The 19446-nt window shown below is 37.6% G+C and overlaps 1 protein-coding gene across 2 annotated transcripts in view; it reads left to right on the forward strand.

Moving 5' to 3' along the window:
* Positions 1-19446, forward strand: part of LOC144968878 (uncharacterized) — a 139823-nt gene that overhangs the window by 34371 nt on the left and 86006 nt on the right. For both annotated transcript variants that reach the window (XR_013644679.1, XM_078907693.1), the window contains exons 6-9: positions 3202-3324; positions 10872-10994; positions 12234-12356; positions 16835-16954. Coding sequence is in view for 1 of the 2 variants with exons in the window: in XM_078907693.1 (XP_078763819.1) it covers positions 3202-3324; positions 10872-10994; positions 12234-12356; positions 16835-16954 (489 nt within the window). In the remaining variant the exon portion in view is untranslated. The remainder of the gene's footprint in view (positions 1-3201; positions 3325-10871; positions 10995-12233; positions 12357-16834; positions 16955-19446) is intronic.

Raw genomic sequence — 19446 nt, forward strand, 5'->3', positions numbered from 1 at the left:
GCTCACTCCTCACTGGAGTCCATATCCTATGGTGTCCCCTTCTGCTAGCCCAGGGTTCCCTTTCACTGGTGTCTACCTCCTATAGGGCCATAATCACTCCGCGCTGGTGTCCATATCCCACAGCCCCAGGTTCACTCCCTTCTGGTGTCCACCTCCCTTGATCCCGGATTCACTCTCGATCCCCAGTGGTATCCACCTCTCATAGCCCAGTGTTCACACTCGACTGGTCTGTCCAACTCTCATAGTGCCAGGTTCATTCCCCACTGGTGTCCACCTCCCAAAGTCACGGGTTCACTCTCCCCTGGTGTCCATATCCAATGGTTCTGCTTTTACTTACTAGAGGCGTTTACCTCTGATAGCCCCTGGTTCACTCCTCGGTATCCACCTCCCATAGTTCCGAGTTCACCCTCCGCTGGTGTCCATCTCAAGAAGTAGGTATAGTCCGTTCCACAACCGGGCGCAGGCGTTGACGGGAATATCTTCACAACCTTATGATAGATTCTAATGATAATTGGCTCGAACACTGGAATTGTTAGTGACGTTAAGCCGATTATTTTTTACATCGGTTACAGTGCCATTCTTTGCGATTTTTCTTCTTTATAGTATATAAAAAAACGAAGGGTCTGGGATGAGTGAACATTTTGATGTTTTACATTAGCAACAACGTCAATTTAGTTGTGATAGCGATTACTGAATTCGACCACCGGGTGACCAGGGACTTACATTTCACGAGATTCATGTGCACTACTCACTTACATTGCCACCCTTGTTTCAAAATGACACAGCAACTTGTACACTTTGTACACACTTGGCATATACATTTGTTACAATTTAAGAGTTAAAAGCCAGAGGCGTAGCTTTCTGTTATGAATTCTACATTCATAAAAATTGATAAAAATATGGGCTACACATGCAAATTTGTCACAATGAGGAAAACTTACAAGTACTTCTCCAGAGAGGCGAGGCGAAGAATTCTTTTGCGAACAGCAATATAACACATAACCAGGAACTCAGAGGGGAGAGGTCAAATTAACAATTATGTCATTTTGATTATCCCCCCTGAGTTTGAAAACTGCGGTTCCTTTGAAAGGTTATACTGGACGAAACTTACATGGAATTTGGTATTAAAAATAGTTTAGATTCAGTGATATTTCATATTATAAGATTTAAAGCGCCATCCAGTGAACATAATTAAAATTGCAATATCGCCTAACAGGCGTTGTGTCCCGTCCTACATATTAAATGTTGCTGTTGTCCAGGGACCCCTTGTAAAGCGCTTTGAGCAAATTTAGTGGATATTGCGCTATATAAAAGCGCAATTTAATTAATTAAATTTAATGTAAAAAATATGGGGGGGGGGGGGGTCCCTCCTGATTTTTACGCCAGTCTTCGATAGGGCGAGGAGAAATGCCTTTCCCAAAGACATAATCTCCGACCAACTGCTGAGCAAGTCAACTTATAAAGGTCGCACATGACATGCCACAAAAACCCACTGGTCACCAATCGAGCACAGTGCAGGGATTTGAATACAAGAGGTACATAATTAAAATGACATTATTATTAATTTGACCTCTCCAATCTGGGTTATTGGTTGGGGCAATATTCGCCGCATGCCATGAAAAAGAATTATAATATGCTTCACTTCTTTGGAGAATTACTTGTAGATTTTCCTCATTGTGACAAATTTGCATGTTGAATCCATATTGTTATCAGTTTTTTTTATGAATGTAGAAATTCCAACAGGAAGTTACGCCTCTGGCTTTTAACTATTAAAATATAACAGTAGTTTATGTCAAGTGTGTACAATTTACTGTGTCATTTTGATCCCAGGGTGGCAATGTTAGTGAGTAGTGCACATTAATCTCGTGAAAGTAAACTCCTGGTCAAGCTTGTGGAGAGTTCAGTGATCGTAGTCACAACAGAATTCACTCATCCGAGACCCTTCGTTTTTTCTATACCGTAAAGAAGAAAAATCCAAAAGTACGGTACTGTAACCACTGAAAAACTCTAGCGTTCGAGCCAATAATAATTAAAATCCATCAGAAGGTTGTGGAGATATCCACGTCAACGCGTGCTCACGGGTTGTGGAACGAACTATAACTCCGTGAGTTCTGCTCGCGTGAAATGATGTGAATTTTCAAAGTGTTGTTTATGCTAAAATGAAACCCGCCGCCTCTAAATGGAATTATATCAGGATGATTTAAACAAAGAAAACTGCCTATGAAGTCAAACAGTTCAGAATTAGAAAATAGAATACAAGCCATTGGGGTTGAAGAAAGAAAACCCTCTTTTAAATGATGGCATTAATTTTGGCAAAAACTAAAACAATCAAAACAAAACAAAAATACTAAAAACAAAACAAAACTTAAACCCCCGCACCCAAAAAAAAAAAAAATAAATCAAACAAAAACAAAACAAAAAAAACAACTAAAATAAACCCAACAAAAACAAAACAGTTTTGAGGCCATGAATCACGGATGATTTAAAATAAAACTTATTGCCGTGATGTCATTGCGGGGAAAAAAGAAAAAAACTTTTCGTCAACACAAAAACTAACTTTATTTTGCTGTTATGAGCTATGAAAACAAGTTTACGGAAACAATTTGGTGAGAATGAATGCGCGAAACAATATTGTAGAAGTTGATCAGAATCATACTTGAAATATATATATATATATATTATATATATATATATATATATATATATATATATATATATATATATACGAAAACCATGAAATAATATTGCTGAACCTTTTGATAAAAGGGGTTATTTATAAATTGTTTAAAGTATAATTATGCTCAACTTCTACATTATTGTAGAAGTTGATCATAATCATACTTGAAATACTTTATATATATATATATATATATATATATATATATATATATATATATATATATATATATATATATATATATATATATGATTATGTGTGTGTGTGTGTATGTGTGTGTGTTTGTCACGAAATCTCACGGTATATATATATATATATATATATATATATATATATATATATATATATATATATATTTCAATGAACGTGATAATAAGTCGATCAACTCAAAATTTATGAGTCATGTGTTGGATAAAATTTGAACTCAATTTATAGTGTCTTAATAGACTTAGATACTTCTTATTTAGGTACGGAGAGAAAAGATATTTATATATAAATATATATAATTACTTGCATTACTACAGAGCTGGGCTATGGCTCTGGATGTTCCAACAATATCCATTGTTTGCCCACCCTGTTCTGCAGCGGTGACAGATGTACGTGTGATATGCACAACCAATATTACGACGGATCTGAATGTAAATCAAGTAAGTTTTTTCATGCGAGAAGTTATGAAACGCATTATTCACTAAATATTCAAAGACCTTAAAAAGGGATTTCAAGCCAACAGTATCACCTAACAGGTAGGATAAAGTACACGTCATATATAACGCAATACGACACGTGCGCCATGAATGGCCCGCCCAAATTTTGACGTAATGGAGATCCAACCCGGTGCCCGAATAGCTTCAGCCATCCCGGGCTCCATACTGTCAATCTTGGTTCTGTCTACTTCTCAATCTCAATGGCGAAGCGGTTGGCCGCCTAGTTAATACATTTACTACCGCATTCGGGTCCCCAGGGTCATCGGCACGGTCGAGAAATTACAAGCAAATGTCCCAACCCAGCTATAGCTGGACAATGCGATATTGGGGTCCGCGACCTGATGAATAAACAGTCCTTTAATATCGAGAGCCAGAGTATGGACAAACAATAATGAGCTTTTATCAAAGCTACTGGACGTTCATAGCGTTGACATTCTCCTATTACAGGAGACCGACCTTTATACAGGCGCGCAATCTTCTCGTTTCCAGATCCCAGGCTATATCGTGGTCCAACGAGAGGACATTTCGAGGCTCAAAGGAGATGTTAAAGTTTACGATAAAGAGCCTTCGAAGGTAAGGCCTTAGAGAACGTTACGGACAGCAACGGGGTTAGAATTTCCGTAGAGTCGGGAGGGCGGAATTTGCACAACATATTCAAACCCTCAAGAGCGCTTGGACTACACTTCCATTATTATTATTATTATTATTATTATTATTATTATTATTATTATTATTATTATTATTATTATTATTATTATTATTATTATTATTATTATTATTATTATTGGGAGCGAAGTGTCCGAGTGGTTAAGGCATTGCATTGTGTAGCAATGACTATCCCGCACAAATCTTTGGGCTTTTTCGCTTCTGTTCCCTTTAGAATAACTTCCTAAGCATATTTCCCACCTCTAGATGAAGATTATCGTTTTATTACCGAGTTTGGTGATGGTGTTTCTCGCTCTGATCTTCATACAATTTCTCAATTTCCTCTGGTTCGTTTCTTGCTTTTTCGATTTCAGTAGACGTTTATAATAGTAAATAAGTTTATCTACCTTGGGTTTTGCTTGGTTGGAATTTGTGCGACACATATGCTCCTGGAACTCTCCATGAACAGTAGAGAAATATACTCCATTCATTACCCATCACCATTATTATTATTATTATCATTATTATTATTATTATTATTATTATATTATTATTATTATTATTATTATTATTATTATTATTATTATTATTATTATTATTATTATTATTATTATTATTATATCATTATCATTATTATTATTATTGTTGTTGTTGTTAAGCAAGCCCTTTATGGGGTGAAAACCAGCAACTTGTGAGGCCGGTCACAAGCCAGAATAAATGGGGAGTGTTTGCTCAGGAAGGGAATCCTGGCTGTAAAACTTAAGCCACAACTAATAAATGAATGAATGGAACCAAAAGTATCCGATCGACCGAGGCCGGGACAAAAATGACCGCCTATGTCATTATTGGTCAGCAGGATGACAGTGGAAATTCAGTGACAGAGGAAAGGCGTACGAGATGTGCACTGAAACGGATGGGAGTGGAGATCAAGATTGGAAGCTTGAACTTTGTAAGTATGACAGGCAGATCAAGGGAAATCGCTGACGCTGTGGAAAGAAGAAAAAATAGCATTTGGTTTGTGCGAGAAACAAAGTGGAAAGGTGAAACAGCAATGGGGATTGGTGGAGGATTTAAAATGTTTTATAAAGGAAATGAGGCTACAAGAAATGGAAATGGTGTCATTCTGGATAACTTGTACAAAATGTTGTTGAAGTCCAAAGAGTGTCCAACAGATTTATATGGATCAAGATTGTAGTCAATATGAAGCAAATTATTGTTGTGAATGCATTCGCACCCCAGACAGGTTGTATGCAAGACAAGAAGGAGGAACTTTGGAAGGGGTTGGTGAGCAAATTAAATGGAAATATTTGACAAATCAGAAAGAGTTTTCATCGGTGTGGAACTGAATGGGCACGTTGGAGAGATGGTTGGGAAGGTATGGATATGGTAGCAGAAATGAAGAAGGCGAAGGAATTGTAAGATTCAAGTGGTGTGAGGAAGACACACCGCCTGATATCAGAAGACAAGAATTAAACCAAAGAATGCATGCCAAAATTGAGGTCACTGACATGGTCCCATTGAAGGAGGTCCTAGAAGAAGCCCCAACAACGTCAAGACTGAAATCAAGGAAATCTTTTAAAACTTCAAGACAACATTTCAACGTGAAAGAGGAATGGATGTCGATGTGGAACCAAGACAGCCCCAGGGGAGGCGACATCATACCCGACCCAACAGAAAGAACACCTGGCTTTCTCTGCAATAGCCGAAAATGCTGGGTCACCTCCAACCGCATTTTGACAGGACATGGCAGAACCGCAGCTAACATGCATAGATGGAATCTGAGAGAATCAGATGCATGCGGTCATTGCCAAGGAGGCCCTGAGACAATGGACCACATCGTCATCCACTGCCCAGTGACAAGCCTATCAGGAGGCTACGAGACAGCCTATAGGCAGGAAAATTTGAAGAATGGATTAAAAGATTCAAAATAGAGGTGTAGCCATTCGATACTACTACTATTTAGAAAGATAAAGATATGAGAGGAATGAAGTGAGGAAAATACACCGTTGTGGAAACTAAAAGAGGAAGAGCAAAAAGAAGTTTTTGTTACATCTGTGAAAGGAAAAATAGGAATTGGTTTCCAAAAGGACTGGAAAATAACCGCTGAGACAATCGCGAAGTGGCCAAAGAAGTGCTAGGTGCGAGCTCGAGAAGCGGAAAAGTTGGAAAAGAAACATGGTGTGGAACAAAGATGTCCAAGAAGCAATAAAGAAAAAGGGGAAAGCAAGGAATAACATGGAGACAAATAGGGATTTTATGAAAGTAGATGAATATAAACAGACAAAGAGAGAAGCAAAAAGAGCCGTAGCAAAAGTAAAGTTCGAGGCGTTGAAAGATATGTATGAGCAATTAGAGAGTAAAGTAGGGCAGAATAGGGAAACAACATCTTAAAGAAAGAAAAAAATGCCATATGAATGGACAAAAGGTACGTTGATCCCCATATACAAAAATTAGGGAGATGTTCGAGAATGTGGCAACTATAGAGGCATCAAGTTGATGAGCCACACAGTGAAGATATGGGGGAGAGTAATCGATCAGAGGATTAGAAAAGATGTAGACATAAGCGAAGAGCAGTTTGGATTCGTTGCTGGTAAAAATACAACAGATGCTATATTTGCTCTAAAAGTGACCACAGAAAAGTAGCCTATAGGGAAAAGCAAGGAGAATTACATTGTGTGTTCATTGATCTGGGGAACGCTTATGATAGAGTCCCATGAGAAGAAACGTGGTACTGAGCAAAGGGGGTAACAGAGAAAATACCAAGATATGTACAAAGGTAATAAAACATTAGTAAGGACAGCTGTTGGCTCAACTGAACACTTTAATGTAAGAGTAGGACTACTCCAGGGATCTGCACCCAATCCACTGATGTTTGCAATATTAATAGACAGTAGTACTGCGAATAGTAGATAGCGTTCGCATTCGTTATTCTCAGTAGTACTGCAGATATTAGATATCATGCATTTCAGTTATTTGCAGTAGTACCATGCGGGTTCGTTCTGTGTTTGCAGTAGCCTTCGAGCCTAGAGCTTTGTTGTAGGCCTATAGAGGATTGGGTGTAAAATATGGATAAGCTACATTCTTCTTCTTCTTCTTCTTCTTCTTCTTCTTCTTCTTCTTCTTCTTCTTCTTCTTCTTCTTCTTATTATTATTATTATTATTATTAATACAATAAACGGGATGGAACTAATCTCATTAAAGTACTCTGACAGATAAGTTGATAGCTTTCAAGATGTGAACGAATGGTCAAGTCGGAGAGGTGAGGACGGGGAAATGTTCATGGATTGGATTGAGGTAACAAAAACAAAGCAAAACACGATGTTGTCAAGTTTCAGACTTGAAGGAAAAGTTGAAACGTTCAAAATCTCAATTCTAGTCACAGAAAATGTTACAATAATCCCTACTTTTCTTTACTTCTCAAACTAACACACTCTCATTCAACTTCATACGACAACATGTCATTTTTAACTGAAAATATAGTGATGTGTTCAGTGCGGGGACAAAGACTAATTTTCAGTGACGGGATAGCGCGTCTACTACTGCGAATTGTGTTTCCACCGTGAAATCACTATTCACAGTACTCCTGCGAATAAGCACTTCGAATTTGATATATATATATATATATATATATATTATATTATATATATATATATATATATATATATAAGAGGACATTTTCAATCAGACGTTCGAACACCACCAGAACCTGGATATCAATAAAAGGGAGCTGATTCAATACAAAACCCAGGAAAACCAATAGGCCTTCCAAAGAATTTCAGACCAATTAATCTGCTTAAGACAATTGAAGCAAATCGCTCTCCCTGATCACAATGAATAGAATTAGATCGATTGTGGAAATTTATTTGTCACATAGTCAAAGCGGATTCAGGACGGAGAGAAGTACTGCAGATGTAGTTTGGACCCACAAATGACTAGCTGCCAAAACCCTGTCAGAAAAAATAGAAATAGTTATAACTGGAATAGATATGTCTGCCGCCTTGGATACTATCAATCGCCAATCCTTGATAAATATTATGAAAGGAATAGTTATGGAAGATGAAGTTAGATTAGTCAGATTCCTTATAAGTGAAACCTGGATAAAGACCAAAATAATCGGTGCCTCAGAGAAAAAATAATTCCTTGGCAACATCGGCACACCACAAGGAGACAGACAAAAGCCCCGTTTTATTTATCATTTAACTACCTTTAAAAGATGTGCGTAAATCTGTTCCTTTGGCCCAATAACGTTTTGAAAACGAACTCCAAATGGAAATTGCATATGCAGACGACATTGCCTTTATCGGCCTCAAACAAGTCAATGGAAATGACATCCAAAAAGAGCCTTACAAAATCACAAACTGTACGTTGATAGTGACAAAACAGATGTAACATTACTGTCAAAGAAGAAAGATGAATGGAGAGCCACTAAAAAGTAGGATCATTAATAGGAGACAAGGAAGACGTAGAAAGAAGAAAAAGTTTATCGACGGCCGCACTAAATAAATTATCACATAATAGAATGGATTAGAAAATATAAAATAAAATTAAACACTAATTATACACAACCCTTGCAAAATCCGTGCTTATATACAACTGCGGAACATGGGCACTGACTGGAACCGAAGAGCACAGATTAGACAGATTCTATAGAAAACAACTGAAAATAGTCCTGAATATACGATGCCCTATAAATATAAGCAATAAAGCACTGTATGAAAAATGAAATGGAAGACCCTTATCCACTCAAATCGTGAAGGCAAGATGGCGGCTTTTTGGGCATATACTCAGAATAGATAAAATATAAGCTTACCAGCTAATAAAGCCATGACTACTTTTTTCACCCCATTTGGACACAAGAAATATCAAGGCAGACCACCCACGTCAATTCACAGTGTCCTCAATAGAGACTTAGAACGCCTTCAAAATAACAGAATTAAAATCAAAGGAAGACCTTACGAAATTAGCATCCAAAGCAAAAGACTGTGAACAGTGGAAGGAAATGACACAAATGATTAGAGAGGCAGCCGAGGCGTCCCGATCGGATGATTAGGAAGGGAAAGGCCTTAAGTCAAGTAAGTAAGTCATATATATATATATATATATATATATATATATATATATATATATATATATATCTTTCTCTGCTATACTCAATTGCTAATTTAATCATTAAAAAAATCTTCCTCTCATCAGTCCCTCCATACATCTCTCTGATACTCTGATGTCTCATTTGACAAAATGTGATGTTTTGTGTGATCATTTTTCTTATGGTCAGCAAAATATCGAAATCATTGTACAGATATCCTTTTAAAATCTAAAATTCGGTATCAATATCGGAAACTTTAGACTTCTTTCCCACAACGCGAAAGTGATGTCCGATGAAAACTTTTCAGTGCTTTCTAGACTTGAATGAAGCCATCCAAGGCATTCAAGGCGCTGTGAATGTAGGTATTAGATAGCTAATTATAGATCGCAAATACGAAAACTGATATGAGTCTGAGTCTCAGCCATTGTCTATGATTTGCTCTGAAAACAGATATGCCTGAATTACCTTTGTGGCTGTCATTAATTTTTTTTGGGGAAAAAAAGGGTCTTGGTTGAATGAAAGAATTCAAATTTTTGATAACTGGAAATGCAACGCAGACTTGAAAATTCACGTCATGAATTTAATTTTGATGAATTTTTATCAACTCTTGGGACTGTTAATGATGAACATGTTGAGCGCTTTTACTCGGGGTAGTTGAGGGACATTTCCAATGGTGGCATACTAATGTTGGTGAGAGATAAATATTTCTGACTTCAATCACAACAGAAGGAAAGAGGAAATTTCTTCTTGTTTAGCACAGAAAGTGAGACAATGCTTCATGTGACAATGACCCAACATTTTCAATGACTGTCCACTAAATAAAATATATGTTAAAACTGTGTTGCGTTCATTTATTTTCTTGATAAATTTATGTTTATAGATTAATAAATGAATTCATCATCCATCGTGGCTTGTGCTCTTGAGCACGTTGCTGGTCAGCTGTCTCCACGAATCACGATCCTCTGCGGTGCGCATGAAATCTGTGTTGCTTTTTAAGTCACATTTGGCCATTCTTAGGTTATTTAGATAAGTCGTTCTTTGTCTTCCTCTAGCTCTCTTTCCTTCGATCATCCCAGATGTTACCAACTTTTCTATTCCGTCTCTTCTCCACACATGTCCCAGAAAGCGTAACTGCCTCTTTCTGATGTTATCGATCAGTATTCTTCCCCTTCTCACCTTCTCCAACACTTCCTCGTTCGTACACCTGTCTGTCCATGATACCCTCAACATTCTTCTATACACCCACATCTCAAATGCCTCTAACCTCCTCGTACATTGCCAAGCGTCCACCTTTCACAACCGTATAAAAGGGTACTTATAACATATGTTTCTACTACTTTCATTCTGGTCTTCAAGTTTAGGTTGTTGTTTGACACAACTGGTCGCATTTTATGGAACACGTTTTTTTTTTGCTATTGCTATTCTTTGTTTTATATCCTCTATGTCACGTGCGTCATGGGTGATGATGGTACCTAAATATTTAAATTTCTTTACTTGTTTGATGGTCTCACGCCATGAATTAAGTTTTGTATTTAAATGATGTTTTAAATCTACAAAAGTCTATTCTTTACACAACCCTTGCAAGTAGAGGATTTGTGGTAGCTAGAAGGTAGCTAGACCTGATAGTGAAAGGGGACTTCGTTTTCAAATTCATTGAACATAATCCATCCCTAATGTATCTTAAACTCTATTTTTGTGTTGATCATTGTCATCGATGCGCGAAATGGAAGTCTTTTTTTTCAATATATTTTTTTTTCAGAAAAAGAGAGGTTAGAGACATGTTCAAACTTTCCCAATGAATGTTTGAGCACTCTTACTTGCATCAACTCTGAATGTGATTGTGGATCTGAGAAGTACTTTGCTGACAGGCAATGCAAATTAAGTGAGTTGTGTCTACCCATTCAAAAGATTCACTTTTTAAAAAATCAGTTGGATATAAACTGGAGCTAGTGAAGTTTATTTGATAAGAATTAGTTATTAAAATATCATTATTTGACAGTTCTTAAAGGATTCTTTGACACAACTTCCAACCCCTTTGTTTGAAAGGCATGGCATTAAATTAAAAAAAACAACACTACACAAATTGAAGAGATTTTTCACAGGTGAATTAAATTGGGAGTGATGAAAGACAACTGATATTTTGATTTTAAAAGAGGGCATTTTAATATAAAAACAATAAGACAGAGTTGAAAAGTCTTTCATCTTATTAGAAGGTAAAAAATTAAGGCTGTAACTGAAAGTAAATATAAATATAATTGTGGTTTAATTTTTGTACTAAAAGACACACACACACATACACACACACACATCTCTCTCACATACTCTCTCTCTCCCCCCCCCTCCCTCCCTCTCCCACACACACAGGCACATACACAAATGAAAGACCCCCCCCCCTCCCCACACATACATGCACAAAAAATCAAATCAAGAGAAAACAAACATACCATCAAATAATCAAGCGAAATAGTGACACAAAATAATACTGAGGTAAAAAGGCAGGGGACCAGTAAAATTGTGAAAACAGAGGTAAAAAAACCCAATTCATGTGATATATCAATTTCTATCCTTATGCTATATAAACTGTTTTATTTGTTTGTTTTTGTTTTTTTCTATTTATATGAAATTAACATCTCCACTCGACTCGGCCCATAGACTTCCACAATCAGCTAGACATTTCCACAAAGATTTCATCGTGAGAAGGAGATCCCTTGCATCCCATAATTTTTGTGTAGAGAAGTCTCGTTGATTTATAATTTTTCTTTTGCTTTGGCAGTTTGCATGTCAATACTGGGGATAGTGGTTGCAATCTGTGGGACTTTATACTGTCAATTTTTAGAATGTGTTAACTTAATTCTTTTGATATGATCTGGTGCGTTGGAGGAAGGTTGTGGTCTATCCTTTTTTCCAGAAGATTTGTGTCATTTGTCTGATAATCCAGATTGTTGGAAATGATCTCAATTGTACTAAAAAATAACCCTCAAAGACCATGAAACTATATGATCGCATAAAAAAAATCACAAACAAGCCAATAATACAAGCATGTTTGACCAATTTGAAATCACATTATCGAAATATCTACATATAGATCTAATGACAATTTATTTGTTCTCTGTTGCCACAGAAAAGACCTTCAATGATGCATGTTCGTCAACCTTTGAATGCCAGAATACATTGTCTTGTTTGAAATCTGTCTGTGGTTGTGAAACATCCACTGAATACAGTGATGGAAATCGGTGTCAACCAAGTAAGTCATAATCAAGACTTCATTACTATCTCACAATTTCAATCAACTTCCCCATAAATTAATAATTATTGACATATTTATTGTGTTATTAAGTTTCAAATTTAATGTTGTATTATTCCATATACATGACTACTCACATGTTACCATATTCCCACAATACCAACTCATTTAAGAAAGAAATATAATGATTCTACCTGTGCTTAAAAAAATTATTGACAAGGAAGGAATGATCAGTTGGCTATATTGTCAACTCCCTACTTACCTAAATACTAATCCTACCATTGACGATAATTACCACCATTTTTACTATTACTGGTTACCTTCTATGGCAATTATAATTGCCATCTTAATTCATATTTAGTTCATTAAAATTATGATATTGCACATTGCTAAGGGAAGTTTCTCTTCTATTATTCAATCTCTCAATGAAAATTATTATTTTATTTTTATAATTCTCCACCCATAATGAATTGTTTTATTTATTATCAACAGGTTTAATTACATTATTTTTGTAGTGTTACCTCATTAAACATATTTACCCTAATTTTTTAAAAATAATTCCGTATTCTCATCTATTAAATTTTGTTGATAATATGATAGAGTAATTTTTATTTTTTTTTAAATTTGTATTTTATTTTTAAAAACATGTTTTAAAATGATAAATATTGCATGCCATGTATATTGTGCGCCTAGATCTAAATTGTATGGGGCAGGCACTATATAAATAAATTACATTATTATTATTATTATTATTATTATTATTTATTTTCAAGAAGATCTATATTTTGATGGGGAGATGGGTTATGAAAGTGAGGGCAGTAACAATAGTTGGTCTAATTTTTGCTGTGTTAAGGGGGGAGCGACATTAAAAATGATGAAACTTGACCCAGTTTGCTAAAAATTAGATTTTGGTGGGATGTTGTCATGTGACCATTTGTCTGCATAAAAAATTGCATGAAAACTTTATCTTCATTTTTTTTCGACTCAAAAAAACGTATTTTGTGTTCCATGGTATGGTTAAATCCTGCCCATTTTTAGTTTCAGTGGACTGATTTCATGAAAGAATATCAAATAGTCTTTATAACTGAGTAAAGGCAAAAACATATCAATTAAAAGTAAAAACTCTCCTCTATCTTCAACAACCAATCACTTTGTTCTTAATTATGTCATGTGGTCACAATCTAATCAGAGAGCCCAGAGGAGAGTTTTTCCCTAAACTCGTTTACTTTGACTTTTAAATGCGTTTTTCTCAAAACTGCAATTTTTGTCACTAAAAACCTATCTTCTCCCTCAGTTTTCAACCAATCTTCTTCAAACTTTCTACAAATGAGCGTCATACAAATACGCAGGTCCTCTAGGAGCCAAATTTTTGAAAAAAAAAAATGATGAGTAATTTCAAATTATGTAACTTTTTTCAAGGGGAATAATCGAGTAATAACTTTGAACTTAATTTTTAAAGTTTCTAATATAAAATAAAAAATCGGGCTTCTAGAGCCTCTTTATTTTCCTTTTTTCTACCTCTGGCCAAACTATTATGGCAATCAGTTGATAAACAAAAAAGCCTTTGACTTTTTAAGATGTGTTGTTTACTTTCCAATATGGCGTCGTTTCCATGGCAACGGGCAACTTTTTTCGAAAAAAATTATATGCAATCATCCTTTCCAAACATATACATTATGACTGTGCATAAAAGTTTAGGATATTTCATCAAATTAAAAAAAAATGACCCTTTAGTGTCGCTTCCCCCCCCCCCCCCCTTAATGATGATATAAGCTCTGGTAATGACGATGCTTTAATGGAACTGGAACTCGCTCAGACTTTCTCAGTATAAAGTAGAAAGAGCTGGGGGGGGGGGGGGGGCTGCCTAAAGCCTCGGATCGCAAAAAACACACACACACATACACAAACACACACACACACACAGACACACACACACACACACAAACATGCATATGGTCAGAGAGGTGGGTCAGGAAGTGCGCATGTCAGTGATGACTTTCATTGGCATTTTTATTAAGGACCTCTGAGGAGGGTTAGGACACTTCAGAGTACGATGTCAATATAATAGTTGAATAACTTTGGAGCAAGCGGCACCGAAATTAAGTTATAGCTTGCTGCTGGTTTTTAACAGCTGCAATGAAAACAGGCATTACAAATTTATGAAAATCAATGCATTTTTTTCATTTTACAGTCCACTCCGGATAATCGCAACTTTCGGTTAATCGCAACATTTCCTAGGAAACGGAATTAATTCTAATTAAAAGTCACTGGTTAATTGCAACAAGCTTCGGTTAATTACAACAAATTTTCGACTTCAAATAGTGGCAAATTCAAGAAATTGACTAAGAAAAGCTCATGATTAATTTTCATCATCGGTAAATCATGACAGTTGAAGAGTAGAGAGTGGGTGGGGTTTAATGCTACAATAGTGTGTCACCATCCTATTGGAGACAATTAGAGGGGAGTGAATATGGTACATGGAATATGGACACCAGTGGGGAGTGAACCCGGGACTATAGGATGTGGACACTAATGGGTAATATAGCCAGGACTAAGAGAGGTGAACATTTCTGGAGAGTAAACCTGGTTGTATTGAAGGTGAACACCAGAGAGTAGTGAACTCGGGTCAAAAGAAGATGGACATCAGTGGGAAGTGAACCCAGGGTTATTGGAGTTTGACACCTGTGGGGAATGAACTTGGGACTGTGGGAGGTAGATACAGTTGGGAGTGAACCAAGAACTATGGGAATGAACAGAGGACTGGGACTATGTGGTGTCGATAATAACAGGGAATGAACCCAAGCTGAAGAAGAAATATCCAGAGTTAACCCGAGAAAACCAGAGGTGGACACAAGTGGGGAATGAGCCTCGGACTATGGTAAGTAGACACCGATGGGGACTAAACCGGGTCTAGGCATTTTGACACAAGTATGGAGTATACCCAGGACTATCGGAGGTGGACACCATTGAGAAGTGAACTTGGGGCTATGTAAGGTAAACATCACTGGGAAGTGAACCCGGGTCTATGGAAGGTGGATATCAGAGGGGAGTGAACCCAGGACGATTTGAGGTGGACACCAGTGGGGAGTGAACCAGGAATCACGGGATATGGACACCAATGGGGACTAAACCAGTGACTATGGGAAGTAGACACCTGTGGGGAGTGAACCTGGGACTGTGGGATATGGATAACAGAGGGAAATGTACCCCCACTCTGCTGTTAAAAAAACCCACAGTATATACAATGTTATCCAAATAGCACACACTGTTTTTTTTAAAAAATAAACGGCAGCACTGGTGTCCACCCCACACAGTTCTGGGTTCACTCTCCATTGGTGTCGACCTCGCATAGTCTCTTGTTCATTCTCCAGTGGTGTCTTCCTCCCATGTCCCGTGTTCACATGGCCCCACATCCACTTCGCAATGTTTTCCATATCCCATGGTCCTGCGTTCTCTCCCCAGTGGTGTTCACACCTCACAACCCCGGGTTCACTCCCCACAAGTGTCCACATCCAATAGTCCCGGGTTCATTCTCCTTTTGTATCCATATTCTATGTACCAGGTTCACTCCTCTCCAATTTTGACCTCCCATTATCCTGGGTATAATTTTTCAAATGGTCTCTGGTTCAGTGCACACTGGCACTCACTAATCAAAGTCCCAAGGTCAATCAGTACATTCACTTTGAGTTGTAGTGAAACTCCAGGGCACTTGTTTCACTTGTTACAGTGAAATAATTGCCTTCCTAAAACTATAAAGAGTTAAGGGATATTGCCACAAGGGGTAGAGCATAAGAAAGAAAGTCAGGTTATTTTACAACAAGAAACAAATGCAGACGTATTTATATAATATTGATTGCCATACGTGGTTGCACTATTGGCTTATGTGGTTGCATATGGTTTGGCGCCGTTGCACGTGATTGCGTAAAGAATGAGACCTCTCTTTATGAAAGGGTCAACAGTTTGACTCTTTTTTCTACTGGGAAAATACATTTCTGATACTTAATTTCTTAGATCTTGTATGCTGGAAGCAAAATTTTTCAAACAATTGGTGTAGACCGAGTCTTGATTGAAAGTTTTTCTTCTCTCCCCGGCCAGGCGGAGTTGTCTTACCAATAAGGTCGCGGGTTCGAACTCCCATCGCCGCCGCGAAGTTGTTATTCTCTGTTGTCCACTGGCACTTTCCTACTCACTTCATTTCTTGTTATTATCAACATAAATGCGGAATTACGGAATGAATCTTGGGGTATTCTATGCCATAATATGTATCTAAACTTTTAAGGCTATGGCAAATTTATTTTCTGTATATTTTGAAATTTAGGAGGCAGTTATACAATATTTTTGGGTTTCAGTTGAACAACTAACAATTGATCCACATCTCTTGTGAGGACCCTTTAGGCTGTTTTTTTTAACTGAGTCAGGAGTGGAAGATGTGCAAATTTATATTATAATAAGTAAAACTGTTTTCTTTATTTTTACAGAAAAGACATTTGGCAATTCCTGTATTACCTCAATTGAATGCTGGTATACATTAAACTGCATAGGAAACAAATGTGTATGCTCTGACTCAATGTACCAATCTGATAACCGCTGTGAACAAAGTGAGTATATTTAAAGAGTACATACTGAGTCGCATGAAACTGTGGACTAGGGAGTATTTAACAAAAAAATATTTTTATAGCAGCTGCACAAGAGATAATAATACATAACATACTTTAGCCAAGAAAAATAACAATATAAGAGAAAGTGTCAATTATATCGGGCGTAAGAAAAATACCGGGAAAAGTTTAGAATCTTGTAGCTGCCATACTATAAATTATACAAGTCAGAAATGTTACCACAAGAAATCCGAATTATTCAAATTTATGTATACAATTTAAAAATTGTTAAATTTTTCAAAAAAATGTATCGAAATATTTTAATTCCACAATTGTTTTAATAATGAGTAGACATACATCCGTCTCAAGGAACAATGGTTTGAGCCCTGTGTGACTTTGGTAACATTATTCCTATTGAGAGCAGCAATGGGTGTGACCCAGCAGCCCGATCCTTGCATGGCAGTCTCTACCGCAGTTGCTGCACACATAGTTAAACTGTGTGTTTAGTGCTTGGTTCTGCTGCCTCTCTTTCCTCCTTGCTCTCCTTGCCTCAAAATTCTTTTTTTCTCCTCTCCTCTCCTCTCTTGACTCCCTCCCTCACCACATATATCCAGCCTGCGATCATCAGCAAGCAATTCCCATGTGTTTGAGTTGATGTCTGCGAAACGCAAAGCTGGACGGCTGGTTGGTCGTCGTCCAGAAACAAGTTCATCTTACATGATGTCTTTGGGTAATGCGCCCATCATCCATCCTGTGTATGTGACCAAGTCATCGCAAATGTTGCTGGCAGAGCATGAGATGCATGCTGAGGGAGTCCGCTATTTCTAGCACTGAGGTGTTGGTGAATCTGTCCTGCTACTTGATGCCAAGAATTTGTCGTAGACAGCAAATGTTGAAGCTTTCCAGGCGGTTATCCTGTCTGGCATATCTTGTCCAGGATTCACTGCTGTACATTAGGCTACTGAGTACGCGCGCCTGGTAGACACTAAATGTTTGGTGTTCATTGCTTATTGGTCCACACTTCTTGACAGCGACAGCTTTGGCGATGCACTTGTCTAATTCTGCATCAAGTGAGAGGTTGCTGGTGATAGTTGTGCCCAGGTATGTGAAGTGTTCGGTGACTTTTAGCTCCTCGTTGTCAATGCAACGCGTGTCATATACGGAGCATCGCACAAACAAAGACGTCCTGGAAGAAATAGAAGCTCTGGCAGGCCCACAAGAACCTCTTCTAGTGACTGTGAAGCGCAGAATACTGTCTTGGTTTGGACACCATACTTGACACGATAGCCTGAGCAGGACAGTCCTACAGGGCTCAGTCGAAGGCCAGAGCAGAAGAGGGCGCCAAAGGAAGATGTGGCTGGACAATATAGAAGAATGGACAGAAATGTCGGTACCGGAGTTGCTACATAGGGCTAACAACAGGCAGGCATTGAGGAAGACTAACTTCTGCTTCACGCAAGTCCCCCCGACGACCATCCGGTCATGGGATTGAGTGAGTGAGTGTCAATGCAAATTGCTGGGGTAGAGGGGACACCCTGACCCATTTTTATGATGCTTATCGTCAGCCCGAATTCCCAGCATGCTTGGGAAAACCTGTCCATCAGCCGCTGAAGGTCTTCCTTGGTGTGCGAGCACAGAGCTGTTTCATCTGCAAAATAGCATTTCCCGTATGAGGACGGTGTGGACCTTGGTCTTTGCTCTCAGCCGTGCCAGATTAAACAACTTCCCATCACTTCTGGTGTGCAAGTGTTTTGATAAACACACCATACAAATACCATATCGAAGATTTTGGACTTAATTCTCAAATTTTGAAGTGATCTTTTGAACCTTCATTTTACTGCATGACGGATCCAATTGATTTTCTAATGTCTTGAATAGCAGGCTAATCAAAGGTGTTTTGAATCGAGTCTGTAAACTCTGCTTGTGTGTAAAAAAAAATTAACTTGGCAAGAATTAACTTAAGGTTTTTTTTCTTCTTGTTGCTTATAAATTTTCGGTTTTTACATGTAGGTACTGAGATAGCGTCGTAATTATTTCTGGGTTTTTTTCTTGCACTCTATATATATTTTAGATATTTTGATGGTTGCAGAAACATTCCATGGTACAAGTTCTGTTTCAGTACAGCTCATGCATAAAGACTATGAATGCAATGGAAGCTCAGCTACATCGGAAAAGGCTTATATAATTCATATAAATCATGCAACAGGGGACTATCTCTTGGACATGGGTACACTGGGAGTGTTAGTTGCAAGTTTGATTCCCTGCTGAGAAAAGTGAACTACCATATTTACTCAAGAGGCATGCATAACTCATAGGAAATGGAGATCGGTTGGTGGTGTGCGAGTAGTTGTTTAGTCTGCACTATCAATATTTCTCTGTCTACTTTGTGTAACCTACCAGCAAGTACGCAACAAAATGCTGGTGAGGGCACATGATTGACTAATCAATGAGTCGATACACATGAGGTAAATTATGTGTTGGGCATAGAGTTCGGG

The sequence above is a fragment of the Berghia stephanieae genome, chromosome 3 (genome assembly GCF_034508935.2).
Source record: "Berghia stephanieae isolate SIO BIC M18660-M18661 chromosome 3, UCSD_Bste_1.3, whole genome shotgun sequence".
Lineage (NCBI taxonomy): Eukaryota > Metazoa > Mollusca > Gastropoda > Nudibranchia > Aeolidiidae > Berghia > Berghia stephanieae.